Source organism: Athene noctua, chromosome 25 (assembly GCF_965140245.1).
Source record: "Athene noctua chromosome 25, bAthNoc1.hap1.1, whole genome shotgun sequence".
In the NCBI taxonomy this organism is placed as follows: domain Eukaryota; kingdom Metazoa; phylum Chordata; class Aves; order Strigiformes; family Strigidae; genus Athene; species Athene noctua.
The window spans coordinates 364,324-391,275 of NC_134061.1; the positions used below are offsets into that span (position 1 = coordinate 364,324).

Below are 26,952 nucleotides of genomic sequence, written 5' to 3' on the forward strand. Positions count from 1 at the left end.
GCGCGGGGCGGGGCCGGCGGGCGCGGGGCGGGGCCGGCGACCGGGCCGCGGGTTGACTCGTCCCGGCCCGGGACCAGCCCCCGGCCCGGCCCCGCCGACCCCCGGCCCGGCCCCGCCGGCAGCCGCGCCCCCGGCCCGAAATAGCGCGGGGCGGGGCCGGCACCGCCATGGCGAGGTGAGCGCGGCCGGACGGGACGGGCAGCGCCCGGTCCCCGGGGCAGGGCCCGGGCGGGGTCTGGGGCGTCCGCCCAGGGCCGGGCGGCGGCGGGCCGGGCCCCACCGGCTGCCGGGGCGAAGGGCCGTGTTGGGTGTGAGAGCGGAGGGCTGTGTGCCCGGGGCACACGCGGGGGGCACCTGCCTTGCCCCAGACCCCCCCCGTGCCGCGGTCGCGGTCCCCGCGGGGCGCTGGGGGGTGCCGGGGAAGCGCCCGACGTCTGCGCCTTCCCCAGGCAACCTGCCAGGACGCTGTGGTACGACCGCCCGCGCTACGTCTACCTGGAGTTCTGCGTCGAGGACAGCGCGGATGTTGAGGTCGTCTTTGAGAACCAGCGGCTGGTGTTCAGGTGAGGGACGTGGCCCTGAGCCGGGGGTGCTGCGGGGACAGGGCGCACGTGGCCTCGGCCCTCTCCTGACCCAGGCGGCTTCTGTGGTTTGGCAGTTGCAAAAATGCCGACGGTGTGGAGTTCTACAATGAGATCAACCTGTACGCCAGGATCAACTCCAAGGTGAGGCTTCCCCCCAGCAAACTGTTTTCCGACAGCCTGCGTCAGGCCCAGAGTTAAACCCAGCCTGCGCAGTCTCGAGCAGCGCTGCTCAGCGCCAAATCCCGCCCGTTTCCTGGGACCCTGAGTGGGGTGAGCACAAGCCTGGAGCCCCAACCCTGGGCCTGGCCCTCACAGCACCGTGTTGGGCCGGAAACAACTCATCCGAGCGTGGCTGAGCTTTAATCCCGTGTGTGTCTGCAGCGGGTTACAGAGAGGGCTCCGGCAGACCCTGAGGTGAGGCACCCCCGATCTCTTGGCAGGACTCGCGGGAGAAACGCTCTGACCGCTCCATCACATGTTTTATGAGGAAGTGGAAGGAGAAAGTGGCCTGGCCCCGCATCACCAAGGAGAACACCAAGGTGCGTGCGGCGCCCGGCAGCCGGGACCAGCCTCAGCGCGTTTGCTGTCCCCAGGCGGCGCCTCACGGCTCCCAGGGACCAACCCGAGGGCCCCGCGTGTCCAGCGCGGCTCCCGAAGGGCACAACCCCACGGTCACCACCAGCCCTCGGAGCCTCCCCCCGGGAGGGATGGGATGCAGCCCCCCTTCTCCTCGATGCAGGCAGGGCCAGGGCCGGCACCCGCAGACGGAGGGACACACTCCCCTCCTGCCCGCGCGTCCCCCGCCCGTGCAGGAGCAGCCCGCGATCCTGGGCTGCCTGGTCCCCTCCGTGCCGCTCCCTCCCCAGAGGTTGCTCTCTCTGCCCACAGCCAGCCTGGCTCTCTGTGGACTTCGACAACTGGCGTGACTGGGAAGGGGATGAGGAGGCGGAGCGGGCCGCGGTGGAGCAGTACGCGGAGGTGAGCGGGCCGCGGGCCTGTGCGTCCCGGGGCGCCTGGGGGTGCCGGCGGCGGCGGGCGCAGCTCCCCCAGCTGTTTGTTTCCCACCCAGCTCCTGGAGAAGGTGACGGACAAAGGCCCCCGCCCCGCCATGGACGACCTGGATGTAAGTGCTGCCCCAGAGCCGCCCCCCCGGACACTGCGGCGGCCCCCGCCGAGCCCAGCAGGGCTTCCGGCGGCTCCGGGACACCGGCAGCGGCTCCAGCTGCTCCCCGGGGCTGCCCGGCCGGTGCCCTGGCACCCCGCTCCTCTCTCCCGCAGGACGACCTCTGAAGCGAGGGCCGCCGCAGGAGCCCTCCCGGTGCACCGACGAGCAGCGCTGGCCGGGCTCTCCGGGGAGGCGGAGCCGCCACGGCTGGTTCCGCGCCGAGCGCGGCGGGAGCCGCCCGGCCTCCGGGTGCCGGGCAATAAACGGGAACTGCCGCCGTCTGTCGCTGCCGTTCGCTCGGGAACCGCCCGCCCCGCCGCCACCGGGAGCGCGCGCGCGCGTCACCCTGCAGGCCCCGCCCACCTGCGGCAAAGCGGCCGCGACCGTGGGCCCCGTGTCCCCCCGCGGCCGCCGTCACCGCGGCCGCCGCCCGCCGCCGCCGTCACCGCGGCCGCCGCCCGCCGCCGCCATGGTGTTCCACTGCCAGCGGGACAGCTGGGCCCGGCAGGTAGCGGCGGGGCGGGGGGTCTGGCGGCGCGGGCGGCCCTCGCGGCGCTCACGGCGCCGCCGCCTCCGTTGCAGTTCGCCACCAGGGTGGTGTCGTGCCGGGCGGCGGAGCTGCGGCCCGAGGGCGGCGGGGAGCCGGTGCGCGGGTTCCAGGTGGTGCTGGAGGACACGATCCTCTTCCCCGAGGGCGGCGGGCAGGTACGGGCGGGGCGGGGGCCGGGGCCGGGGCTGGGGCCGGGGCCGGGCTGGCGGCACTGACGCCCCGTGTCCGCAGCCGGACGACCGCGGCCTTATCGGGGACGTGCCGGTGCTGCGCGTGACCCGGCGGGGGCCCGACGCCGTCCACTTCGTGCCGGCGGCGCTGGAGCCGGGCGCCGAGGTGCTGCTGTCGCTGGACTGGGAGCGCCGCTTCGACCACATGCAGCAGCATTCAGGTCCGTGCCCGGTAGCAGCTCGCGGCCCGGTGGCCAGCAGTGCCGCGGGCCCCGTCTGGGGCGGCGCCACCCTCCCGGGGCCGGGGGGCGGCCAGTGCCCAGCTTGTCCCTGCCCCGGCCGGGCACAGGCCGCCGCTGGGGGCCCTCCTCGGCCCGTGCACAAGCCCCGGCCAACAGCTTGGGGAGGGAACGTTCAACCGGCTTCCCCAGCGCGCCCCGTGGTGCTCTCTGGGCCCGGGGCCCGTAGCTGCCTCCTCCCTGCTCCTCAGCCGTAGCGTGAGCCCCGCAGCGCCCGGGCGCTCCCGGTGTCACGGGGAACAGCAGCAGCAGAAGAAAAGTCTCTTTTCCTGTGTCTGGTGGCACCCAAAGCCGTGGCTTGCGTGTCTCTTCCAGGCCAGCATCTCATCACTGCCATCGCAGAACAGATGTTTGGGTTCAAGACAACTTCATGGTGAGCAGGGAAAAGGCTCCTTTCGACCCCAGTCTTATGTTGTTTGGTGTGTGCCACCGTGCTGGGCCGCAGGGAGCTGAATCCTGGTAAATCAAAAGCAGTTTGGACACTTGGCTCGAGCTCAGAGGCCTGGGAGGGGCGACTGGACTGGGGAGAAGCTGTGCAAAGCATTTGCTCTGCCTTGCCCTCCTCCAAGGGCTTGGCGTGCGTCTGGTGCTCTGTAAGGAACAGGGAGAGAAGGGCCGTAGGTTTCGTTTCAGTCGCCACGTTCCCAGCAGTGGGATGGTGCTTGGTGCTGCGCAGAGGGACCCGGGCTGGGCTTCGCTGCAGCAGCAGATGTTCTCCGCCGGAGCAGGGAGCTGGGCCGCCAGCGGAGCCTCATTGAGCTGGACACCCCCTCCATGACAGCGGAGCAAATGGGGGCCCTGGAGAGGAGCGTGAATGAGAAAATCCGGGAGCGGGTGCCGGTGGTGGTGAGGGAGCTGCCTGCAGGTGACCCTGAAATCGAAACAGTGAGTGGTGGGGAGAGAACCGACAGTCTCGATGGGACCCGAGTGGCTGCGGCACGGCTGCTGCCGGGTGTCCCCTGTCCCCTTGCCAGGTGAGGAGCCGTGGTTTGCCTGACGACCACGTGGGGCCGGTGCGGGTCGTTGACATCGAAGGCGTAGACTCCAACCTGTGCTGCGGGACTCACGTCTCCAACCTGAGCGACTTGCAGGTGGGGGCTGCAGCCGCGCGGCACGTTCAGGCCGGGGAAGCCCGAGGCCCCGAGCCCTGTGTCTGCCGGGAGCGGCCCGGGGGCCTTTTTATGTTTCTGTCTCTTCAGTCACTTGTTGGAGTCTGTACCCCAGCAGAGACACCCAGATGCACTCAGAGTGCAGGCCATGGCTGTATCATTCCACTGTATCACCATCCCTTTTTTTTCATATGTTGACCTTATGGCTGATGTAAATCAGTTTATTTTCACTGGCAGAGACCCAATGTTCACAACAAGGCATGGTCCAGGAGGAACTGACCACCTGTGTGAGTATAAGCAAAGCACCATTCTTTTCTGACCAGGGTGATCTTCTTTTTAAGGTTATTAAACTCCTTGGCACAGAAAAAGGGAAGAAGAACAAAACCAACTTGGTTTTCCTGGCAGGAAACAGAGTGCTGAAGTCAATCGAACAAAGTCACAGTACTGAGAAGGCTCTAACCTCACTGCTCAAGTAATACCCTTTCCACTTTATTTCATCTTTACTGTTTCTTCTGACAAATAGCACATAAGCCTTGGGGTACCTCGCGTGGTGTGTTTTATGATGCTTTCTGCTTTTGCTCCTTGAAGAAGTCCTTTCTTTGTCCCTCCTTTGTCCTTGGTGATCCAAATTCTCCTTGTTCTTTCAGAAATGGGCCAGGTGAGCATGTAGAGGCTGTGAAGAGGCTGCAGAGTTCTGTGAAGCTGCTTCAGAAGGTGTGAGGATGGCTGAGAAAAGCAGATTGTGGCTGCTTCCCACAGAGCTGAGCTTTAGTCATGATAACTGGGAACTGGATAGTAGACATCAGCTTTTGTGGATATTATGAGAACTGCTCCCAGCTCTGGGAGCACAGCTCAGTGTCACACTGACAGTGAAAACACTTTATTTGCTTTTCTTTCAGAATAACTTGAACCTGCTAAGGGACATCGCTGTTTTGATAGCACGGGACTTCAAGAGCAAACCTGCTCAAAGCCAGCTCTTTGTGTTACACAGGTACGGGGGAGTTCAGGGAAGAGGGTCCGGTGGATCATCTTGCACCTTTTTTGGCAGTTGCATCTCTCTTGACACCTGTTCAGGCTCGTTTCTCAAGGAAGAATATAAACAAGTTGAACAGAATGTTGAACTGCCTCAGCCTGCTGGAAGGTTGTGTGGTTAAAGGAAGGTGTTAGTATTTGGTCACTGAGTTCTGCTTTTACAGCTGATAAATAAGTGTGTCCATCTGATTTCTCTCTGCCCTTGATATTTTCAAATAAACCTGAGGAGCTCTATTTCTTTAAAATAAATAATTTTAAATAATTCTTAATAAGTCTGCAGAGATGCACATCGAGGAGTTAGATGTATAGTTAAAAACTGATCTCCATCCTAAGAGCAAGATCAGGCCTTTGGGTTCTGATTCGTATTATGGACTCTGGAGGAGATTTTTGCTCCTTTCTGAAGTGTTTTTTTACCCATCCATACAGGAAGGAGGGTGACTCTGAATTTATGAATATCATCGCTAATGAGATCGGGACAGAGGTGAGTCACTGACCTGGCACCAGCAGCTTCTTCCTGGGGCCATGGCGCAGGCAGGGCTGGGCCTCTGCTGCCCCAGGCCGGGTGACCTGTTCCCCTCGGGGGCAGGAGGGGTTTTGTCCCCAGCAGCCTCAGTCTTCGGGGGAGTCTACAACAGCGAAAATTCAGAGCGTGTCCCCCGAGGAGCTGTACAGAACCTCGTCGGCTGTTTTAGACTAGACTAGCACTAGGCTGTTCCAGTCAGAAGGGGCCTACAACGGTTATCCACGCGCAGCCTTTCACCCTGGGGTGCCCCAGCACCCCTCTGTCCCCCACAACGTGGGATCGAGCGTTAAAGCTCCGGCAGCCGCCCCCCCTTTCCCTTTCTTCGAGCCTCTGCCCCGGTGACGCGGACGAGCGTCCGGTCCTTGGTGTCTGGGTCGGTCCCGTGGCCGGTGCCCCCGTCCCCTCCCGGCCGAGGCGGCAGCGGCGGTTTGCAGCCAGGCCCATCTGTCCGCAGGAGGCCCTGCTCTTCCTGACGGTGGGGGACGAGAGAGAAGCAGGACTCTTCCTCCTGGCCGGGCCTGTGGACACAGTTGAGCATTTAGGTCCCAGGTAACGTGTCTGTGGTGAGGGCCGGGGGCTGAGCAGCGCGCGCCGGGCGCGGGCCCTCGGCTCTTGCAGCGGGTGGGGCCGGGCCGCCCCCCCCCCGCCCTCAGCCCACGTGCCCCTCGCTGCAGGGTGGCCGAGCTGCTGGGGGGCAAAGGAGCCGGGAAGCGAGGCCGCTTCCAGGGCAAGGCAGCCAGGATGAGTCGGCGGGGAGAAGTGGAAGCCCTGCTCCAGGAATTCATCAGCCATCGCAGCCCTGAAGCGTAAGAGACCCTTCCCAAAGCCTCCCCCGCCTCGCGGGAGCTCCGGCAGCGTCTTCCCGGAGAATAAAGATGTAAAACCAACCGCCCGTGTGCGTGTGCCCTGTGCCAGGGGAGCTCCTGGAAAATGGGCAGGGGATCCACCGTCCACGCTTTGCTGCACGGGTTCTGTCACTTCCCCAGACAAGTGGTACACACTTCCAAGTGATTAGAAATAGTCATTATTTAACCGTTTTGTAGGCTGCTTAAAGCCAGGAGAGGGGCCTTCCCGTTCGCAGTATGTTGTGGCTTTTTACTTTATCCCCATTGCTGAGGAGTAGCTGCTGTGTGAGCGTATTTGTAATAAGCTGGATGCATTTAGAGAGACGAGAATGCTGGTAAGAAGCAGAGGGTCTGGGTATGATACTTGAATCAAGCTTTTGCTGCTGAAATTTTGTAGGGAGAAGAAAGATTGAAATGTGGCAGGAGTTGGAGGAATGCTCAGATCCGTAAATCCCCCTTAAAAGACCAAACTAAGCTGGTGAGCAGGGGAAAGAGGTGGCACCAAAGAGCAACTGCGTGGGCCCTTCTTCCCCGGGGGGGGCAGTTGGCCCGTTTGTAGTGGGAAGGAGCCGCGTTGCGCCCGCTGCTGCCTCTGCAGGGGATGGAGGCGGCCACCGAGAGCTTTGTTTTGCAGGCAGAAAAAACATTAAAGTCTGTTTGAGCTGTACAGTCGGCGTTCCGTGTCGGGCGGGGGCTACCGGGAGGGCTGGGGGTGGCAGCAAAGCGGCGGGAGCCCCCATTGGCGCAGCTGCTCCCCGGGCAGAGCCGCGGCCGGTGCCTGGACCCGAGCCAGCGCGGGCCACCGGCCCCTGAGCCCGCAGCCCTGGGAGCGCTCCGTCCCAAAGCTGCGCTTGTCCCTCTAGTGCACCCAGAAACCTGCAAAAGCAGCTTGTCCCCCCCGCTGCCCCGGGCTGACCGCACCCGAGGGTGGAAGGCGACGGCGCCCGGCGCTGCCGTTTCCGGGGCTGTGCCCGTGTCCCCAGGAGCGATGTCCTGCCCCCGGGAGCCAGCCCCCATCCGACCCACCGCCCAGCAGGACCTCACCAGCTAAACACACCTCCAGCTTTAATACACGCTTCTTGTGGACAGACACACCCGCACGTGTATGTAGACACGTGTGACATACACACACATACATGTACCACGTGCTGCTTCCTGCAGCGGTGACTGCTGAACACCTCGGGGCTGGGGGGCTCCCGCAAGCCGGAGCTTTATCTCCAAACCAGAGTGCCTGTTCCTGTAACGGAGCTGCCTCACCAGCGGAGCCCCAGCGCCCCTGGATGAGCACCCTGCTCCCCGCGGGGCGCGTCCCCGTGAGCACAGGGTCTCCCCCCCGCAGCTACTGTGTCCCGGGGGAGCGGGGGGCACCAGGAGAGTCCTGGGAGCACGGGGCTCGCTGTGCCATCAGCCGGCCGCAGAGCGCCCGAGCCCGCAGCGCGCCTGGCACTGTGGGTCTGTGCCGCCAGCGCAGCTCCGCGGGCTGCTCCCACCGCGGGGCCGGTTCCGTGGGGAGCAAACAGCGGCTGGGGTGCGCCCATGGCCCGATGACTGCTCCCAAGCCCAGCGCCGGGGCAGCCGCCTGCCCGGGGGGCACCGTTACCTGCGGGGACGCCCCTAGAGCCCCTTCTTGCTCTGCGCGGCCGGGAGCTGGGAGATGCAGTACGGGATGAGGGCGACAGTGGCCAGCGGCACGGCCGCGCTCTTGCAGAAGGAGAGGAAGTAGAAGAGCAGCTGCATGTGGGAGGGCGGCTTGAAGGCGTCGAAGAGGTGCAGGACGAGGAGGGAGGCAGCGACGCAGCCCAGGCGGAAGGGCAGCTGCCGGCCCTGCGTCCTCCGGCAGCTGTCCAGGTACATGTGGGAGTTGAGGGCCAGCCCCAGCCCGAAGAGGATGCCCAGGTTCCGGAGGAGGCTGGCGAAGGGGGTGGTGTCGATGTGGACCCACTCAGGGTGGGCGCACCACTTCTGCGCCTTCTCCAGCGTCCAGAGCAGGTCCACGCCGAGCACCCGCAGCAGCAGGTAGAAGCCCAGGGCAAAGCTGAAGAGGAAGGAGGTGACGCCCAGGTACCGGTGGAAGCTGGCGTGGTAGATGCAGTGGACGTGCTGGAAGGTCTTGGCCACGGCCATCCCTGCCGGTAAGGAAGCGGGAGAGGAGGCAGCGCCCATCAGCAAGTGCTGGAGCCGAGGGGACCCCACAGCGCCGGGTGCTCTGGCAGGAGACGTGCCAGGGGCGACCCCGGTGCTCCCTGCGGTGCTGACTGCCCTGGCAGCCACAGCTGGCCCCACTGCTCACAGGCGGCTGATTCTGCTCCCTCGCCCAGTGACACCCCCGAGCCTGCCCTGCCTGTGCCTTCGGGCCACAGGCACTGTCCCTCAGAGCCCAGCAGCGGCTGGCAGAGCCCTGCCCGGAGGACGTCCTGCCCGTGACGACGAGGGCAGGAACTGCGGAGCCACAGAGGCAGCTTTGCATCACGACCCCGCGTGTGTCCGTCAGGCCAGTGCTCAGGAGCTGCGGTCCAGCACCCGGTGCCGTGGGGAAGGGGACTGGGGGTCCGATGCACTCACCTGATATGACCCCTGCGATGACCTGATGGGGGAAGTGGGCGGCAATGAAGACTCGGGACAGGCAGACGCAGACCTGAACTGCCCAGAACCCCATCCAAAGCACCATCCACAGCACCCTGCGAGGGCAGGTGGCCACGTCGGTGCCAGGGCCGGCTCGTGCTGCCCAGGGCGCTGCCATCGCACGCCCTGAGCAGCGCCCAGCTGCCCGCTGAGCCTGTCCTCGTGCATGCCCCTCCCGGGGTGCCGCGGCCGGTGTCTGCCCGCAGCCTGGGCCCTGATGGGCTCTGCGGTGCGTCCCTCGGGCCGGAGCAGCCTCTGCCCAGCACGGTGGGTTTGGTGCAGAGCTTACCAGTACTTGAGCGTCCTTGACTGCTTCTTCCCCTTGGCAGAGGAGAGGAGGGCCGTCACCATGACGTAGTACACACCTGCTGCGCCCATGGCGTGGCCGGAGGGGCTCCCTGGGCCAGAAGAGAGCCCCAGGTCAGACCCCCCCATCAGAGTGGGTGGCGCTCTCCTGTCCGCAGGGCTCCGAAGCAGCAGCCCCGGCTCCAGAGGCTGCGGCACTGGGTCCACACAGCACCCAGCACCCCTCTGCCACTGGGCACCCCACAGCAGGCACCCGGCTCCGTCCTGGGCACAGGTGAGGCTGGAGCAGGGACCAGCAGAGCAGGGGCAATGTGGGAGCACGTCTCTGGCTCTGCAGCCCATCTGCCAGGCAGGACAGGGCAGAGGGCACTGACCGTCCTCGGCGGCGCGCACTGGGAGTGCAGGGATGCCTGCAGCCTCCCCTGGCTCCCGTGGAAAGCTGCGGGCAAAGCACAGCCAGAGCTGGGCAAACCCCTTCCCCACGGCGCGGCTGCCTGCATTTGGGGCTGGAGCGCAGAGCGCGGCCGGGGCCAAGGCTGAGGCCGAGCACGGGCAGGGGTTTGTGCTGAACCGCCACGTCTGCGCCAGGGGTCAAGGTCTGCTCGGCGCAGGGGCTGCCCTGCCTCCGCCCGCCGCAGGCACGGCCGGTGTCCCCGGGAGTGCGGCGGGGGCCGGCGCTGCGGCGCGGAGATAACGGCCCTGCTCAAGAGCTGGCCAGGGCAAGTGCTGCTGGCCACGGCACCGACCGTGCCAGCACACCCTCCCCGTGGGGACCGAGACCTGGAGTGGGGAGCAGCATGTGCAGGTCCCCGGGCAGGCACCGGAGGACCCTACCTGGGCCAGTCTCGCAGGTGAGTGGGAACTGCTGGATCTCTGGGGCAGAGGTATTGCTGTAATAGTCCGTCTCATGGACCCACCAGTATGGTCTCTCCCCAAAGAGGATCCTGAAAAAAAGGAGAAAGGGGGCTGTTGGGGTCCTGGGCACCAGAGCGGGTGGGAACAGGTGCTGGAGGAGGCAAAGGGCTCAGGAGCAGTCCAGGGCAGACACAGCGTCCAGCTGGTGCTTGGTCCTGGCAGCTAAGGCTGCCTGTATGTGTCCCCATCCCCGCCCTGGAAAGGGAAGAGCAAGAACCGCCCAGGAGTGCATCGATGTGCTGAGAAAGACAAGTGGTGTCTTCTCCCTCAAAGCCTTTTTCAGGTCAAGAGCAACTGTCCATGATGGTACCGGGGCAGAGCCCACCCGTCCCTGTCACACGTGTGGGCAGCCCCGGAGATCCACACTGCGGGGCAGGCGCAGAGGGGGGGTGGCCAGCACAGCCCCCCTGGCCGCACTGCCGGGCCCTGCCGTGGGGACGTGGGGCGCAGCCCGTGCGTGTGGGCCGTGCCAGGCGTGGGGAGGGGCCCCGGGCAGCCCCAGCGGATGGTGAAGGGCTCTGCGGGAGGCTCCATCCCTCTGCCTGGCTGCTGGGAGGAGGTTCGAGCCGATGCCGCGCGGCGCGGGAAAGAGCAACCCTCACCACTGCCAGGCTGGCGGCCGGACTCTGGTCCTTGTTTCACATTCACATCAAGACTGAGAGCCCACACCTGGCCCGCGTCAGTCCAGCTGTGCCAACACGCCTGGAGGGAGCCGTGGCGCCGGGCCACTCACCACTTGAAGATGAGGTTGAGCCAGTCACCGATCACGGCCACCCAGATGAGCCTGATGCCCACGGACTCGCTGAAGTGGAACCAGATAGGGAAGAGGACGAAGAAAGCGTTCCTGAGGTCGGCAGCGAAGGAGATGAAGAGGAACCAGTCCTGGGAGCCCTGGAAGCGCAGCTGCAGCCAGCGCGTCGCCTGGACACCCGTGTCGTGCAGGAGGTTCATGGTGGCCTCCATCCTCCTCCTCGGCAGCCACGGCACCTCGGCGCTGCCCGGGCTGTCCCGCGCTCTGCCGCGCCGCCAGGTTTTATACTCTGTGGGCTCTTGTTTGCCGCGGGCAGGTCGCTTGTCCCAGCACTGATCTTTGGACCCAAAACCACTTTTGCCAAAGGTGCATCGGCAGGGGGTTGTAACAAACATGTTTGGAACAACTTACGTAAAAGGGAAAAACAGGCTCTGAGGGCTCCCGGCAGAGCGCGGGGGGCTCCAGCAGCAGCACCTTAACCCTTCCCCGCCCCGTCCCCGCCCCGCGCTGCGCAGGGGCTGCCTCGCTCGGAGGGATCCAGCAGCCCCAGCCCAGCACAACCGCTCAGCAGCTCCTGCTGAACCCCCGCGTTCGCCCGTTATCGGGGGAGGTTCAAGTCCCCGCGCTCTGGGCCAACAGCGCTGCTGCAGCTCCGCACTGGGATGTTCCTCCCCTCCCTCTGCCACCACCCCAAGCACCTGGAACGTCGCAGGGATGCCCAGGAATGTGGACAGGGTCACGCATGGCATGGGGCAGGCTGCCCACTCCCCACCCGCTGAAACCTCCAGGGGATGGAAGAGCATCGCCAGGCTGATTTAACCAGGACTCTGCACGCCGGGAACCTTCCAGGCTCCGGAGCTCCCCGCAGCCTCACACAGCGAGGCCTGGGAGCTCCTGCCTGCCCGCAATGGTCTCGGATGTGGGGTTAAAGGGCCTTTGCAGATGAGGTCCCCAGTGAGGGAAGGCTTTCCTCCCAGCCCAGCTGCCCTGGGTTGAGCCCCCCCTGCACTGAACTGCCCCCCCAGACCCCAGCTGCGGGGACAGACCGAACACGCCACTCGTCCAGCTGCTGCCAGGCCCCTGCCCGCAGCCGCTCCCCACCCCGGCCTCGCCGCCGCACTGTCACTGCAGATTTATCACCCTGTTCGTCCTGGGGGGGTGACACTGAACGAGTGACACGGAGAGCTGTTTCCAGGAGCCTGAGGAACCTCCTTGCCCAGCTCTGGCCGGCCACCACGGCTGCTGGCGTGTGGACACGCAGCCCCGTGGCACAGGGAGCCCAGCCAGAGCCCGCTGCAGCAAAACAGGCAACAAGGCGTTAATGATTAGCAGCCAGTGAAAATGCATCACTTATCTCCCTACTCGAGAAAGTTCAGGTCAAGATCCTTGAACCGCTACCCGTGTGCCGCTACCCGCGTGCCGCTTGCCACGGCACCGAGCAGGCAGAGGCCCCGTCCAGCGCTGAGCCCTGCCCGCTGGGAGCTGTGCGCAGGGCGGGCAGTGGGCAGCATCCTGACCCCTGCCTGCACGTGGCCCAGAGAGCTGAGGGCTCTAACAGCAAAGCCATGGCAAACCTTCCCCCCTGGGGGACAGGCACAGGCGCTCTGGGAGCTGCCAGGCCCAGGGGAGGGATCGTACCCGCCAGCGCCCGTGCTCTGAGGGCAGCTGGATGACCAGAGACCTGCCTCCATCGGCCCGCAGGGCTGGGGCTGCCGGGGCAGCTCTGCTGTCACAGAGCAGAACACACGTGCTCTGCGGGCAGCTCGTCCTCAGCACCAAGGGGCTGCCGGGACCCCCCCGCGCCCTCACATCGCCCCAGGGCTGCTGCTCCTGGGAAAAGGGAAGCGAGGGCACAGCGAAGCCTGACCCTGAGCTCAGCACCCTCGGCCCAGGCTGGCCCGGGCCAGGTCAGTCCCCTGGGGGCCCAGGGGCAGCTGGGGCTGCGTGGGGGGGGAGGCAGCACTGGAGGCTCACGCTGGTCCTGCCAAGTGGCGATTACCCAGCTGCCACCCGTGAGCTGGGAACACGCGCGAAGGAGAGGAAAGTGCCGGGAGAGAAGCGGTGGAAGCGCTGCAGGATCAGCCCCAGGTGCGTCCCTGCCCAGGGCTGCTCCTCCCTCGCTGCGCCCAGGGGAGTGGGACCCCGGCGTCCCAGACCCTGACTGAGCTCCCAACCTGCAAACAAAACCCAGCAACGCAGAAGTTTGTACAGAAATGGAATTACTCTTGCAAAACTAATTCCCCAGGAGCTCATTCCAGGGTTCTCAACTGAGAATGGCTTTGGCCAGCGTGAAGGAATGCAATGGACTTGGCTTCCGCGTCAAAAATGTTTTGAAACAGTCAGCAATAATCTCCCTGAGAGATTTCACAGCAGAAAATGGGGGCAAAAGGCAATGGGGGATGGGGACTAGCATGCTCCAGGCTCCTTGGAAAGAGTCACTGCGGGAAAACCGGGGCTGCGGAGGGGAGAGGCCAGGAAATGGGACGGGAGCAGCCACCTCCTCCCTCCCAGCATGGCGGGGGCCGGCACGCAACGGGAGCCCGCAGGGAGCTGTGCCGGTGACAGGGCTGTGCCGGTGACGGGGCTGTGCCGGTGACGGAGCAGCACAGTCCAGCACCCCCAGTGCAGAGCCGGGCCGCTTGTGCCGCAGGGCAGGTCTGTGCCGGAGCTGCCAGCGCCCACAGGGCAGAGGTTTCCCAGCGCAGCTCCGTGCCTCGTCCCTCGAGTAAATCCCCGGCCCCGCAGGTGCCGCGTGGAGCCTGGGCAGGCCGGGCCGGCGGAGGCTGCTGACCTGGGCACCACAGGGTTTTTCATCCTGGACGGTTTGGCCACGGCTCTAGGGGTGCTGTGCCAGGCTCCAGCCCGTCCCCTGCACCGGGCAGCCGCGCTGGCCAGGGACATGCGTTGTGAACTGGCCAGGGCGGCTTTCCGGGGGGGATTGGGGCCGGGCTAGGGGTGCTGTATTTGTGCAGCGGGGGCTGTGCGCAGCGAGCCCAGGGCCAGCTGGCAGACCAGGAGCTGTGTCCGGCCATGGCAGCGGCTCGCTCCGGGACACGGTGTCCCCGCGATCCCCGAGGCACTGGCTGCAGCTCCTGCAGGTGCAGCACACGCCGGTGCTGTAAGGCAACGCGCTGCACAGGGTACCAGCGCTTCATCCAGAAAGTTCCCAGCCTGCCGCGAGGTCTGGGGCTGGGCAGCGAGCTGGGTCGGCGCCAGCACGGGAGCGTGTCCGGTCTCACCTGCATCAGCACGCGGGCAGAGTCCAGTCAGCGCTCGCAAACACGTGGGCACACAGCGGCGAGCAGGGAGTCGGCCGGCAGGTCGCAACCTTCCCCCTGCAGGGAGCATCCCCCCCGCTGCCCCCAAGGAATGCCCCTGGGGCACAGCGCCCCCCCCCGTCCTTCCAGGGCACCCAGGGACCGCTGCCACCTTGCACTGAGCCATGCCCCTGGGCTGCCTGCTCCTGCCCAACGTCCCCTCCTGCACCGCAGCGAGCCGAGCTGGTCCCAGGGGCACGTGCTGCTGCCCTTAGGGCTTCTCGAGCCCATCGCAGCGTGGCCCCAGGCAGACACAGCTCCCGCGGGGAGGCTCAGAGGGGACGGACACCCACCATGTCCCCAGGGACACACGGGACAGCGCTTGGCATCTGCAGCCACATGCCAGGGTCAGGCCACGTGGCTGGAGCTGAACCGGCCTCACCAAGGCTCCTGGTGTCCCCAGCCCAGCCCGGCAGGATCCCACGGCCCGGGGCTGTGCAGGCAGCTGGGGGTGCAGGAGCGAGGGTCCCCACGCCGGCAGGGGCTGAGCACGCCGGGCAGCAGCCAAGGCCAGAACCGATTAATGCGGCTCAGAACAGCCGTTACACATTAACTCCCTTGTTTGTCCCGTGTTCCCCAGCGGGAGCCTCCTGCCAGCGCCGGGGTCCAAGAGCACGGTCGGTGCTCGCTCGCGCAGCCGTGCTGGGTGTGGAACTGGCCCCGCGGGCCCCTGTGAGCACCGTGGGTCCGAGCCAGGACTGGCTGTTACGGGGGACCAGCGCCTGCAGTATCAGCAGTGCCGGGGCTCTGGCCACCAGCCACACGAGTCACAGCAGCACCCACAAGCGACGCAACAGTTGGGTCAGAAAAAGCACCCAAGCGCCTGTTTATTGGGGAAGGGTGGACATGGGGCAGCTCAGCCCGGGGAGCACCCGTCCCGCAGCCCAGCAGCTCCTGCGGGTTCCCAGTGCAGCCCAGTGCCCTGTCCCTGTCCCAGAGCTTGGCACTGCCACAGCAGCCAGAACTCAGCGTCACTTGGGCCCCAGCAGCCCTGGAGCTGCAGCAGCTCTGGGGCCGGGGTGGAGGCCGCCGGCTCCCCTCAGCCCAATGCCCCCAGGCAGTGGCCAGGCCACAGAGGCTGCCACAGCACCTGCTCCTGCCACCCTGGGCAAACGCTGGGCTCCAGGGGGGCTGCAGCTTTGTGCAGTGCCCGGCCCTGGCCCTGTGTGCACCGACCTACCTTGGGGACGCAGTGGGAGCCCCAGTCCCAGAGGAGGAGAGCAGCCGTGGGCACCCCACAGCACTTTGGGTGGCATCCTGGATGGAGTCTCCAAAAATCACTCCTAGGGGCTGTTTCTCAGAGGCTTTGAGTCCACCTGCAGCAGCGTCCTCGCTGGCAGGGACAAGCGCAGCGACAGCCCCGGCCCCGTCAGATCCCGCCGGGCGGCCGCGCCAGGCTGAGGTTGCGGAAGCCCCCATAGCGGAAGGGGGGCAGGCGGGGGCTGCAGGCGGTGGCGTGGGGCAGGCAGGCGAGGGGGTTGGCCCCGCACACTCCGGCGTCCTCCTCGCTGCTGAAGTAGACGCTGTCAGGCGAATCCACTGAGGGATCCTCGTCGAAGTAGTTGTAGGGCCTCAGGAAAAAGCCGACGCCGTTCCCCACGGTCACCGTGTTGGGGACGTCCTCGGCGTGGGGCACATGCAGGAACCCCACGGAGATCCAGGCCACCAGGTCCTGGGCAGGAGGGGAGCCGGGCGCCATTGGGCTGAGCCGGGCCGTTCTGGCCCAGCAGCCGCCCAGTTTGGCTGTGGGATGGGTGAAGGCAGGAGCCAGGGGGGACCCGCAGTGCCCAGCTCCCCCCTGCCCCGGGACCCCAGCTCACCTCGTTGGTGATGGTCTCGTTGTTGATGAAGTCGGCGAAGGCGACGGTGGGCGTCCAGGGGTCGTTCTGGTTGTAGATGCTGGTGCTGGTGGGCTCCTCCTCCTTCCGCCGGGTGACGGCCAGCTGGTACCTGCCAGCGAGGGGAGCAGGGGCCCGTCTGCGCCGGTGCGGGGCAGGGGGCCGCGGCATCGCCGCCCGGGGATGCACTGGCACGCGGGGCCGGGTGCTTCCCTGGCGTGTGCCGGGGGACCCGGCCCGGCCTGGGCCAGGGAGGGAAGGGGCTGTAGGGCCTCGCGTGGCAGCGACAGGCAGCAGCCCCGGCACCTTGGGGCTCGCAGGGGCTCGCTGCCCACGGCTGCTCCAGCACAGCTGGGAAACATGAACGTGTCCAGGTGCAGACGCTGCTGCTCACTGCCTGACGCCCTCACTGCAGCCACAGCCACTTCTAACTCCTACAGCCTCCCCCAGAACATGAGCCCTTAAATTCCACCCCGGCTCTGAGCCAGTTCTGTGTTTATCCCAAGTTTCTTCCAAGAGACATTCTGTCCTCACTTGAGGATGTCAAGACCTGGGGATGCCAATGCTTTCCTTGGGAGTTCATCCCAAAGCCTGGCTACCCTCAAAGGGAAAAACACATGTAATCGCTCTAAATTAATCTTATCTGGGGTCAGATCCTGCCTGCGAACTACTATGAACAGATGTCATTGAGCAACTTTTCAAGGAACCTTCAGAGACAAAAAATGCGCGTTTGCTGTTTAACCCTTTGCTGCAGCCTGACGCAGGCTGGCTGGGAGGCAGCGGCCCCCCCGTGCCGCGAGGCAGGAGCGGCTGAGGCCGCGGCAGGGGGGTGGGAGCTGCGCACGCCCCAGCCCTGGCACCCACCTGCCCCAGCTGATGGATCTCTCCATGGGGCTGCTGGTGGGCAGGTGCTCCCCGGCGAAGCTGGTGATCTGGATCCGGTAGCTGCGCGGATGCCCCCACTTGTTGGGGAAGGGGCTGGCAAAGCAGAGGTAGCGGGGCACGGGGGCATTGAGCGGGAACGCTGCCTCGTCCTCCCTCTCCAGCCTTTCCCTACGGAGGTACGGCCGCTCGATGGTGTTCTGCATGCTCCAGGGTTCTTTTGCGAGCTCGTAGCCCATGTCCTGGGTCTCCAGGGAGTTCACCTGCCCTGTGCAGCAGAAGGGAAAACCCTCTTGAGCTCCGTGCCCCTGGCAGAGCCGCAGCCCACAGCGAAGTGCAGCCACGCGCGAAGACCCCAAACCTACCGTTGACATCCAGGTCCACCTTGTAGTGGATGTGGTGGAGGTGCATCGTCCCCAGCGTGTGGGGCCCAACCCTGTTGCCGTAGTTGGTGCCTCGGCCATGGAAGAAGGAGGAGCTGATGTAGCCGGTGGCGTGCACGCGGACCTCCACGGCCCCGCTGCCATGGAACATGAAGTCCCAGATGTAGTCGTAGTTGATGAGAGTGGAGATGGCACGGATGACCAGCGTGTTCTTCCGCAGCCCACCGTAGTACAAGGACTGCGAGTCAGAGAAGTGGCGCCGCAGAGGGAGGGCAGCATCATGCTCAAAAATGCAGAGCGAGTTTTGGTTGGTTTTGGGGGTCTCTGACTCGGCCAGGTAGTGCTGGTCCACGTAGGTCGCAGTGTAGGGGCAGTCGAGGCCCCGGACGAGCTCGTAGGCAAACCTGCCGATGCCGAAGCTGCCGTCAAGGTAGCGGGTCGACATGCCCCCGGGGCAGTTGGAGCCGTACAGGGCTACGGCCTCCTGGAGGCTCAGTTCATAGACAATCCTCTCTCCGCGGTACCTGATGTCAAAGAGGCGAGGGCCAGAGTTGGGGTTCATGCCAAAGGCAACGCTCCAGCCCTGGAAGGTGACACGGTTGCCTCTGACGCTGTAGCGGGGACCCTGGGGCTCGTACTGCAGCGGACCCGGGGATACGGGCGGGTGCCGGGGTCGCATTGAGCCCAGCACTGCGTCAGCCTGGGGCTTCCTGATCCTGACGACCTCCAGCAAGTTGGCCACAAATGCATCCTCCAGATCTCCTGTGCTGGCAAAGTACCGGCCGTTGTAGAAGACTTGGCGCAGCCGCCAGCGGGAGACGTGGAGGTCCTTGTGCTCCACCTGCACCTCCAGCCCCACCGGCGAGAGGTAGTAGCCGGTGCCGGGCACATTGTGGAAGAGGACAAACCAGGTTGTGCGGTCGCCGGACTTGAAGCCCCGTGGGGCTGTCGTGAGGATGGCCAGGTCGGTACCGTTGGACTCGCAGCACGTGGTGAGGAAGCGTGGGGCCTTTCTCAGCTCCTGCTGGATGAGGGTGTTGATATCCACGTACTCCTTAGCGGTAACGGGTCTGCGGTAGTACGGCACCTTCCCCCCGTACTTCTGCACCGTCACGTCCCGGTGATACACCGGCGTCGGCAGCGGACCCACCACGTACTCGGTGACGTTGGGCTCCGGCTGGTTCCCAAAGTACAGCACAGCCAGCGCCTCCCGCGGGGGGCGAGCCCCCGCCCCGTCCAGGAACCGCAGCACCTCTGCCTTGGCGGGGACCTGCAGCTCCACGGAGGCGATGCAGCTGTCGGAGGGTTCTGCCCGCGAGGCGTCGACCAGCCGCACCCCGAGGCTTCCCCGCAGGTACCGCACCACCTGCGCCAGCTCTGCGGGCGTCAGATCCGCAAAGACCAGGCTCTGCCCGTCACCGCTGTCCTCCTGCTCCGGGGGCCGGTGCTGGCACGTCCCGGGGGCCCTTCCTCTGGTCAGCAGCACACAGACTAAGGCAAATATCGTGGCCAAAGCCAGGACCAGGACGATGAGCAGGGTCTTCATGTTCATGTCTCCGAGAGCTCCCGCAGTCTGGCGGGGCAGGTTTCCAGCAGCAGAATCCTCCCAGAACTCGTCGGCAGAAGGGGCCGGGTTTGGTTGGGCTTTTCTTCTCCGTTTTCTCAACAGGGAACAGCCCAGAGGAGCTGGTGGGGAAGGCAGAGGGGGGTGTTCTCAGACCTGTCCTAGCTTTGCTGGGAACTGCAAAAGCCAGCTTTGCTCTGCTTCCCCCAGCAAGTCACAATTTTAAGTAAAATTTATGTTTCTGCATCTGTCCTTCCCGTCTCGTCCCACACACAGACCTTGGGGAGGATGGATCCGGTCACTTGGGAGAAACAAATGCATCTCCCTGCACGCCCTCCTCTCACCCACCAGCGCAGGCAGCAGGGGCTGCGGGACGATGCTCCTCGGTGCTGAGCACAGCACCACGGCCCCATCCTGCCCCTCCGCAGACCCCGCAGCACCGCCCGCTGCTGCCGAGCGCCCCGCGCCTGGGAAGGCGCCGGTCCTGCAGGCGGGAGGGCCAGGGGACAGCTGCTCGTCACCCCCCGAAGGTGCCTCTCGATCCTGGGCTGCGTCCTGGCATAGACGGGGCTGCGAGGGGGGTTCGAGGGCTCCAGAGCACGCCCAGGACCCCGGCAAATGGGCAGCAGCTCTGGCCGTGCCACACCGCCAGCGGCCGTATGGCTCCCGCGCCCTGGCCCGCGTGGGCTCTGCTGTGACCCTGGCCCGCGTGGGCTCTGCTGTGACCCTGGCCCGCAGCCTGGGCCGGGCTGAGCTGGCCCCGACGCTGCCCGCGGGGCTGAGGCTCGACTGCGTCACACAGAGGCACCGTGGGGACAGCGAGGCCCGTCCCCGCGACCGCCCCCTCTGCTTCCCTCGCCCGCACCCAGCGGCGAGTGACCGAGAGCTGCAGCCGGAGCGGCTCCTGGCCCCGTCCCCAGCGTCACCCCGAGCAACCGCTGCGCCCGGTGCCAGTGCCCGGGGACTCCTCCAGCCCGTCTCTCCGGCTGGGCCCCCCCGTGCCCGGACGGACACCCAGAGCCTCACAGGACACGTGGCAGAGACCCAGCATCGTCCCCCCACCCAGCGGAGGCTGCTGTAAGTCACAAGAACAAGACACTGGAGAGCGCACAGACCAGAACCATTTTCATTTTTTTAACCTGAGAGGCACTACACAGCACTTGCTTCTACAGCAGAGGAACAGGATTTTCTCCTCACTTTCCTCCTGCAACAGACTCAAATTCAGCAATTAACAGAGATAACGTAGACTCCCGTCTGGCACTGTGCCAGAAAGACTACACTTCCCTTTTGAAGAGCGCTATTTTAAAAGCAGTGATAAAAAGTTAAGTCATTGTACAACTGCAAATTGAGACAACTTCACTAAGAAACTGAAAATCTGAGACAGAACAGTCAACCTGGTGTCTCTGATGGTGTCTCCTAACACCGTCCTGTAGCATTAAAGCCTGCTCATGTTTTGGAAACCATCAAAGGTGAACGGGGGGAAGTTTGGCAGACAAGAGGCGGTTTTGGGCAGGCACGCGATCGGGTTGACCTCGCAGGCCGTGAAGTCCTGCTCGCTGGTGAAAAACACGCCGTCGTGTGAGTATATGGAGGGGTCAAGGTCATAGTAGTTGTAGGGTCTCAGGAGAAAGCCAACCGAGTTGCCCACTGTCACAGTGTTGGGAATATCCTCAGAGTGTGGGATGTGAAGGAAACCGGCGGTTATCCAGGCAACCAGGTCCTGGGCAGGGAAGAGCCACAAGACCACAGTTATTTCAGAACCCTGAAGTGGCTGGAATCTGTGCAGGGCCCTTGGGAAGTTACAGGAGAGCAGGAGGGGAACCCCACAGGCTCCAGCCCAGCCGTGTTCCCATGTGCCGAGCTCTCCCTTCCTGGGAAAGGTCCCCTCCCTTCCCCAAAGACCTGCCCGCAGCCACGGCCACAGAGACCCACCCGGAAGAAGGGCCCTTGCTCTGACCCCCGCGGCCAAGCTTTGGCCTCGCAGAGATTTTCCTGACCTGTTGCCAGCATTTCTCTGTAGGGAGAAACAAGCTCCCACTCTGTGCTCTGATCTGTGCGCTCTGACTGAGGCGCCGAGCAGATACACAGAGAAGGGGATGCCCAAACCTTGGGGCTGCTGCTCCCCCCTGAGCCCACTGTCCTGCGAGAAGCGCCAGGGTCGCCCGGCCCCTGGGCAGCGCTGGGGCTCCCGCTCAGCCCGGGGGACCCCATCTCACCTCGTTGGTGATGGTCTCGTTGTTGATGAAGTCAGCGAAGGCGACGGTGGGCGTCCAGGGGTCGTTCTGGTTGTAGATGCTGGTGCTGGTGGGCTCCTCCTCCTTCCGCCGGGTGACGGCCAGCTGGTACCTGAGGACAAGAAAAAATCCAGGAGCATCCCCCTGGGGCAGGGCAGCGCTAAGGCCGGAGGCTGCGGAGCGCAGCCCACTCCTGCGGCACAACCCTGGCCCAGGCAAGTGTCCGCCCCGTGCCCCCCCACCAGGGACCGTCCGCGCGGTGCCTCCCCACCCTGTGGGGCTGGGGGCGTCCCCGCCAGAGCAGCCTGACCTTGCCCAGCTGATGGCCCTCTCCATGGAGCTGCCCTCGGGGACATGGTCCCCCGCAGAACTGGTGATCTGGATCCTGTAGCCGCGCTGGTGGCCCCACTTGTTTTTGCTGTTGGCTGCGAAGTAGATGTATCTGGGCATCTTCGACTGGAGCCGGAAGGCAGCCTGGTCCTCCGTGTCCAGCACTTTCTTGGCAAGTCGTGGCCGCTCTATCTGCTGCTCTGGGCTCCAGGGAGCCCGCACCATCTCAAACGCCATGTCATGGGCCACCAGGGAGTTTTTCACCCCTGAGGAGCAAAAGCAAAGTCACTGAGGAGCGTCGCTTGTTCCCACAGACATCCCTGCAGCCAGAGCCCGCTCTCCCCATCCTCCCTTCCTGCACGGCATTCTCTGAGCAGTGGGTCCTGCCCGTGAGAGCCACCGCTGCGCCGTGACCGAACGCCGTGTGCGTTTATCCCGGCGGCACGACTGTACGTGTCTGACCCAGGCAGCACCATGTTGTGGCGGACACCACCGCCACGGGGACTCTCGCCTGCTGCGAGGGAGAAGGGGGGAGCCTCGTCCCGGCGCAGAGGAACAGGTTTGCTTCCCGGTGCAAGCACAGCCTAATTAACACGAGCGTCTGACAGCCCAGGCACCGTGTTTCTGCTCATCAGCACCGTCCTGCGAGCTGGAAAGCACCAGGAAGGTCCCAGGCTCTGGGCACATTTGCACATCACAGAACTGGAGCGGAGCTGAGCAGTCAGGTCTTTCCGCAAAGAAGAGCCAGGAGCCAGAGGCTCAGATCAACAGGAGGGGCACAAGAGCAAATAAACCTGGGGGCAAGATGGCAAAGAGCTGCAGGGAGCACTCAGCGCGGGGCTGGCAGAAGGGCCGCTGCCCAGCACCGTAACGCCCCCCCCGCACCCCCTCCCTCGGCCCCACGCGAGTTTCCAGCTCGTGCAAAGGCCATTTCAGACTGAACCCCTGGCCGTGCCGGAAGGTTTGAGCACTGTCTTGTGCCTGAGCCCCAGGGCTGCCATCGAGGTCGGCACAAGGAGCCTGAGCCCCATGGAAGAGGATCCACACCCCACCCACCCCTGTGCTCATTTTCTTCCCTTTCCTGATGTGAGCAAAACTTCCAACCCCACACCTCCCCTTCCAGCGACAGCAGTGACAGTCTGATTTCATCTGCCTTTTCCCTGTGCTTGAGGTTTTGCAATCCCCTGTTTTTAATTAAATCCTCAAAATTCATCCTAAAACCACATGGGAGAGTTTTAACATTTGTGTTTCCCAATTAAAATGAAGTTGGGAAATTTTTAGCAGCTGGCAGGAGCACACAGCAAAAGCGTTTCCAGCAGGAGGGCGAGGACAGGTGTGTGGCACAAACAGTGAGGGAAGACCGAGAACCTGCAGCCGATGCTCCAGCTGCTGCCACGAGCAAAGGAGCCCCCATACCCGGCAAACGCAGCATGGCCGAAAGCCCGGAGCTGCCTGCCCGGCACCGGCCTGCTCTGCCCGCAGCCCTGCGGAGCGGGCAGCTGCCTGTCCCCCTCGCACAGGGGCAGCGGGACAGCTCCACAAAGCCGCAGGAAGCAGGAACATGAGCGGGAAAGCACAGCCCAACGCCCGGCTTCATCGACTCCGACGCCCACCTGGGGCTCGGCACAGGGACAGAGGGAAGAATCCCAAGTTCCGCAGAGCCCTGAAGGCTTCGAGGCCGACGGGGCAGGGCCGGGGCTGGGTCCGTCTGCACAGGCTACAGCGGGCAGATCGCTTCCCGTCAGGGCAGGGGAGGGCCCACGGTGGTGCTGGCGTGACCCACCCTGGGAAGCCGCCCACGGCGCCCGTGGGCAACTGCCCGGGCCAGGGGAACCCACCCCTGTACAAGAGTAGCTCGTCACTGCCCTAAGAACGGCAGCTCTGCGTCAGCACGCTGTGCCACCCCTGTGGGGAGAGAAAAATCTGTATAAGGACCAAAAATGCCGAGTTTTTGGAGTCTAACAGTACTCAGGAAAGGTCCAAAGGAGAGACAAGGCCGAGACCTACCTCCCACGTCCAAGTCCACTTTATAGTTGATGGAATGGGTGTGTACGGTACCCAGCGTGTGCTCCCAGACCCTACTGCCGTATCTCAGGCCATCCCCGTGGAGAAAGGACGAGGTCACGTACCCCGTGGCCTGGACCTTGCCTTCGATGGCCCCGTTCTGGTAGAAGATGAAGTCCCACACGTAGTCGTAGTTGCCCACGGTGGCAATGGAGCGAACCACCAGAGCGGAGTTGACCAGCCCCCCGTAGTAGAGCGACTGCAAGTTGGAGTAGTGGCGCCTCAGAGGGGAGCCCAGGTTCTGCTCAAAGATGCAGAGGGCACTTTTACTGACTTGAGAGACCTGGGAATGAGCCAGGTAGTGCACGTCCAGGTACGTTGCTAAATAGGGGCAGTCGACCCCTCGCACCAGGGGGGAGGCGTAGCGCCCGATGCCAAAGCTCCCGTCCATGTACCGCGTCGACATTCCTCCGGGGCAGTTGGAGCCGTACACGGACAGCGCCTCTTGGACGCTGATTTCATAGGCCACCCTCTCCCCCTTGTGTCGGACGTCAAACAGGCGCAGGCCCCTGTGCACGCTCATCCCAAAGGAGAAGCTCCAGGCCTGGAAGAGGACGTGGTTGTTCCTGACGCTGTAGCGGGGGCCCTGCGGCTCGAACTGCAGCGGGAACAGCGCGGCCGCAGGCACCCGGGGCTTCATGGACGAGAAGTCCCCGTCCCGCGGCGCCTTCCCCACCTTCTCCACGCTGATGCGACCCTGCACGTAGGCGCTCTCCAGCTGCTCCATGTCCCTGTAGTACTGGCCATTGTAGAAGACCCTGCTCACCGCCCACTGGGACGTGTCCAGGCTGCTGTGGTCCACCAGCACCTCCAGCCCCACCGGGTGCACAAAGAACCCGCTCACGTTCTGAAACACGGTGAACCAGGACTTACGGTCTCCAGACTGGAATCCAAGAGGGGCTGTGCTCTGAAATGCCACATTGGTGCCATCATACTCGAAGACTTCTTTGAGGAAGATCGGGGCTGCAGCAAACGCCACCGTCTTCAAGAAGGCCCCAACCTGCTCGTACTCGCTGCCCAGCATGGGTCTGCGGTAGTACGGCACCTTCCCCCCGTACTTCTGCACCGTCACGTCCCGGTGATACACCGGCGTCGGCAGCGGACCCACCACGTACTCGGTGACATTGGGCTCCGGCTGGTTCCCAAAGTACAGCACAGCCAGCGCCTCCCGCGGGGGGCGAGCCCCCGCCCCGTCCAGGAACCGCAGCACCTCTGCCTTGGCGGGGACCTGCAGCTCCACGGAGGCGATGCAGCTGTCGGAGGGTTCTGCCCGCGAGGCGTCGACCAGCCGCACCCCGAGGCTTCCCCGCAGGTACCGCACCACCTGCGCCAGCTCTGCGGGCGTCAGATCCGCAAAGACCAGGCTCTGGCTCGTGGATCCCGCCTTCTCCACGATGCGGGGCTGGGACTCACAGCTGGGTGACTGCCTCCCCCTGCTCAGTAACACGCAGGAGAGAACGAAGATTATCACCGCAGCCCCGGCCAGGATAACGTAGGAGAGTCTGGGGTTCATCTCTGCGAGTGCCGAGACCACGCGTGCGGTTCGGCTGCAGCATCCAGGACACGTCCCTCTCCTGCAGCCCCAACTCTTAACTCGTTTGCCGACTGTGGGCGTAGAGGCGTCGCTTGCGAGGCGGGGAGGGAGCCTGGAGCTCGCACGGGTCTCGGAGATCACAGGGCCCGGCCAGTTCAGCCTGTTTCCTCGCCACCCCAGACACCCCGAGGAAGGCAGCTGGGGAGCCGGTGTCTGACTCACTGTCCAAGCTACCGATGGGTTTCTCCGCTCCAGGGTGACACCACAAAGCCCCGGCCTCGTGCTGCCCAAGGGCCTTTGCTTCTCCCAGGACACCCCGTCCCAGCTGGGGGGAGCACGGCAATGCCACAGGAGTGGGCCCAGGCAGCCCGGTCCGTCCGCACACCGGTGCCCTGGGACCAGCCCCGCTCCCAGGAAGGGCTGGCTCCCCAGGAGAGCTCAAGAGCCGCCAGCTCCCCAGCACCTCCACATGCTGCTTCCTGTCGCCATTCTGTCACCTCCAAGTCCCTCCCGACCCCGAGAGAAGCGACCTGGCAGGTCCAGCCTGGCTCCAGCTGTGGGCAGACTAGCCAAGAGAGGAGGAAGCTCTCGCTGAGACCAGGCAGCACCCGCCGAACCCCCAGCAGCAACTGCGAGTGACAGGCAGGACGAGCAGAGGCTGCAGGATGACAAAGGGGACACATCTGTCCCCACTTGGCCACCCCAACCCCATTCCAGCAGACACGATCCTTGGACCAGGGCTGCCACACACCGGAACAGTTACTGTCAGGAAACTGTTCGTAGTCCTGACGGCTCGAGGGACCTTCCCTGGCGAGCAGAGCAGCGAGCAGGAGGCCACCGGGGCCCCCCCGCCGTGGTGTAAGGCAGCTGCTCCCCCCGCGTCCAGCCCCGCGCCGAGGCCGGCTGCCGGAGATCTGGCCCACTTCACACCCTCCTGGTGGGGACAGTCTGAGGCACAGGCAGGAGGGGCTGGGCGGGGGCCGAAACCCCTACGGCACTGGGTCAATTTACCACTCTTGTGATCGCGTTCATTTAGGAACGTACGTTCTCATCCTCGCTTCCAGCCAGGGATTAATTGCCCTTTTTCCCTGCCGGGCCCACACCAGCCTCGGATCAGGATCCAAGAAACCTGCGTGGAAGATGACCCACCGCTGCAGTCCCTGCGCTCGGGAGGTGGGGATCGTCCACCCTGCACGGCCCCAAGGCCACTGCTCGGGCAGGGCTGCCCTCCCTCCCCAAGGGCAACAGGCTGGGGTTTTCCATAACTCTTCCCAAGAGCACTTTGCAGCAGGCAGAGCTCAGACTCCGTAAACAGAGCAGGGAACCGAGGGGCATGGCAGCCACAGGGCAGGACCCTGCCGCCACACACAGCTGTATTCTGGCGGGGTTTGAGCCTTGCTTACAGGGAGGGCACCAGTATCAGCCCTGGCTTTGACCGAAACGACAGCAGCAGCAGCTTTCAAGGCCACACAAACCCCTGCAGCGCAGCAGGGCCAGGAGCAGACACACACCAGGACTGAAGGCTCGCATGGGGTCCGCGGAGCTCGAAACCCCCGGGTCTCCGGTGACTCCCCACGGCCCAGACACGGCATGGGCGACTGCAGCTGCGTTTGTCCCCGGGCCGGTACAGATGCAGTCCACTGCCTACCAGCGGTCTCTTTGGTCCCATGCAGATGTTAAACCCTTTTCCCCTACCTTTACAGGAGCAGGTTCGGTAACTCCTGCTGCCATCTGCCCCCAGCACCCACCGCCCTGCACCACCCCGACTGCAGCTACCGGAACGGCTTTAAGGGAAGCGAAGCCGCCCTCGGGCTGAGCATCCCGGTGCCTCCCAGGGCGGGTGCCTGCACTTCCCCGCGCAGCCTGCCAGACCGAGCAGCTAAGGGCTGGACTCGAGTAACCCTCGGCAGGGATCCGCCGCCAAAAACCGTGACT

The 26,952-nt window shown here is 64.8% G+C and overlaps 5 protein-coding genes across 7 annotated transcripts; 2 read left to right on the plus strand and 3 right to left on the minus strand.

Annotated features, from left to right (window-relative positions):
* Positions 1-30: 30 nt before the first annotated feature.
* Positions 31-2,030, plus strand: PTGES3L (prostaglandin E synthase 3 like). Its single transcript, XM_074926860.1, has 7 exons — positions 31-175; positions 450-563; positions 659-725; positions 1,025-1,123; positions 1,473-1,562; positions 1,654-1,707; positions 1,863-2,030. The coding sequence occupies exons 1-7, from the start codon at positions 168-170 to the stop codon at positions 1,872-1,874; spliced, it is 444 nt and encodes a 147-aa protein (XP_074782961.1). The 5' UTR covers positions 31-167; the 3' UTR covers positions 1,875-2,030.
* Positions 2,031-2,107: 77 nt separating this feature from the next.
* On the plus strand, positions 2,108-6,944 carry AARSD1 (alanyl-tRNA synthetase domain containing 1). The gene is made up of 13 exons (XM_074926859.1): positions 2,108-2,257; positions 2,332-2,454; positions 2,531-2,690; positions 3,084-3,141; positions 3,497-3,653; positions 3,743-3,859; positions 4,219-4,349; positions 4,525-4,591; positions 4,777-4,868; positions 5,336-5,390; positions 5,887-5,981; positions 6,107-6,238; positions 6,675-6,944. Exons 1-13 carry the CDS (start codon positions 2,219-2,221, stop codon positions 6,688-6,690), a joined length of 1,242 nt encoding a protein of 413 aa, XP_074782960.1. The 5' UTR covers positions 2,108-2,218; the 3' UTR covers positions 6,691-6,944.
* An 895-nt stretch (positions 6,945-7,839) lies between these two features.
* G6PC1 (glucose-6-phosphatase catalytic subunit 1) lies at positions 7,840-11,083 on the minus strand. Of its 2 annotated transcripts, none has more exons than XM_074926750.1 (5): positions 10,854-11,083; positions 10,040-10,149; positions 9,195-9,297; positions 8,840-8,955; positions 7,840-8,403 (listed from the first exon to the last, which is right to left on the minus strand). In XM_074926750.1, exons 1-5 carry the CDS (start codon positions 11,081-11,083, stop codon positions 7,892-7,894), a joined length of 1,071 nt encoding a protein of 356 aa, XP_074782851.1. In that variant the 3' UTR covers positions 7,840-7,891. The 2 variants fall into 2 exon arrangements, with proteins under 2 accessions (XP_074782851.1, XP_074782849.1); XM_074926748.1 differs by having other exon boundaries at positions 9,189-9,297.
* Positions 11,084-15,004: 3,921 nt separating this feature from the next.
* On the minus strand, positions 15,005-19,556 carry AOC3 (amine oxidase copper containing 3). 2 transcript variants are annotated; one of them, XM_074926970.1, is made up of 5 exons: positions 17,274-19,556; positions 16,976-17,176; positions 16,887-16,890; positions 16,009-16,138; positions 15,005-15,860 (listed from the first exon to the last, which is right to left on the minus strand). In XM_074926970.1, the coding sequence occupies exons 1-5, from the start codon at positions 18,841-18,843 to the stop codon at positions 15,558-15,560; spliced, it is 2,208 nt and encodes a 735-aa protein (XP_074783071.1). In that variant the 5' UTR covers positions 18,844-19,556; the 3' UTR covers positions 15,005-15,557. The 2 variants fall into 2 exon arrangements, with proteins under 2 accessions (XP_074783071.1, XP_074783070.1); XM_074926969.1 differs by lacking the exon at positions 16,887-16,890 and having other exon boundaries at positions 16,891-17,176.
* Positions 19,557-20,290: 734 nt separating this feature from the next.
* On the minus strand, positions 20,291-24,996 carry AOC2 (amine oxidase copper containing 2). Its single transcript, XM_074926786.1, has 4 exons — positions 23,427-24,996; positions 21,400-21,685; positions 21,072-21,201; positions 20,291-20,575 (listed from the first exon to the last, which is right to left on the minus strand). The coding sequence occupies exons 1-4, from the start codon at positions 24,994-24,996 to the stop codon at positions 20,291-20,293; spliced, it is 2,271 nt and encodes a 756-aa protein (XP_074782887.1).
* Between the last annotated feature and the right edge of the window lie 1,956 nt (positions 24,997-26,952).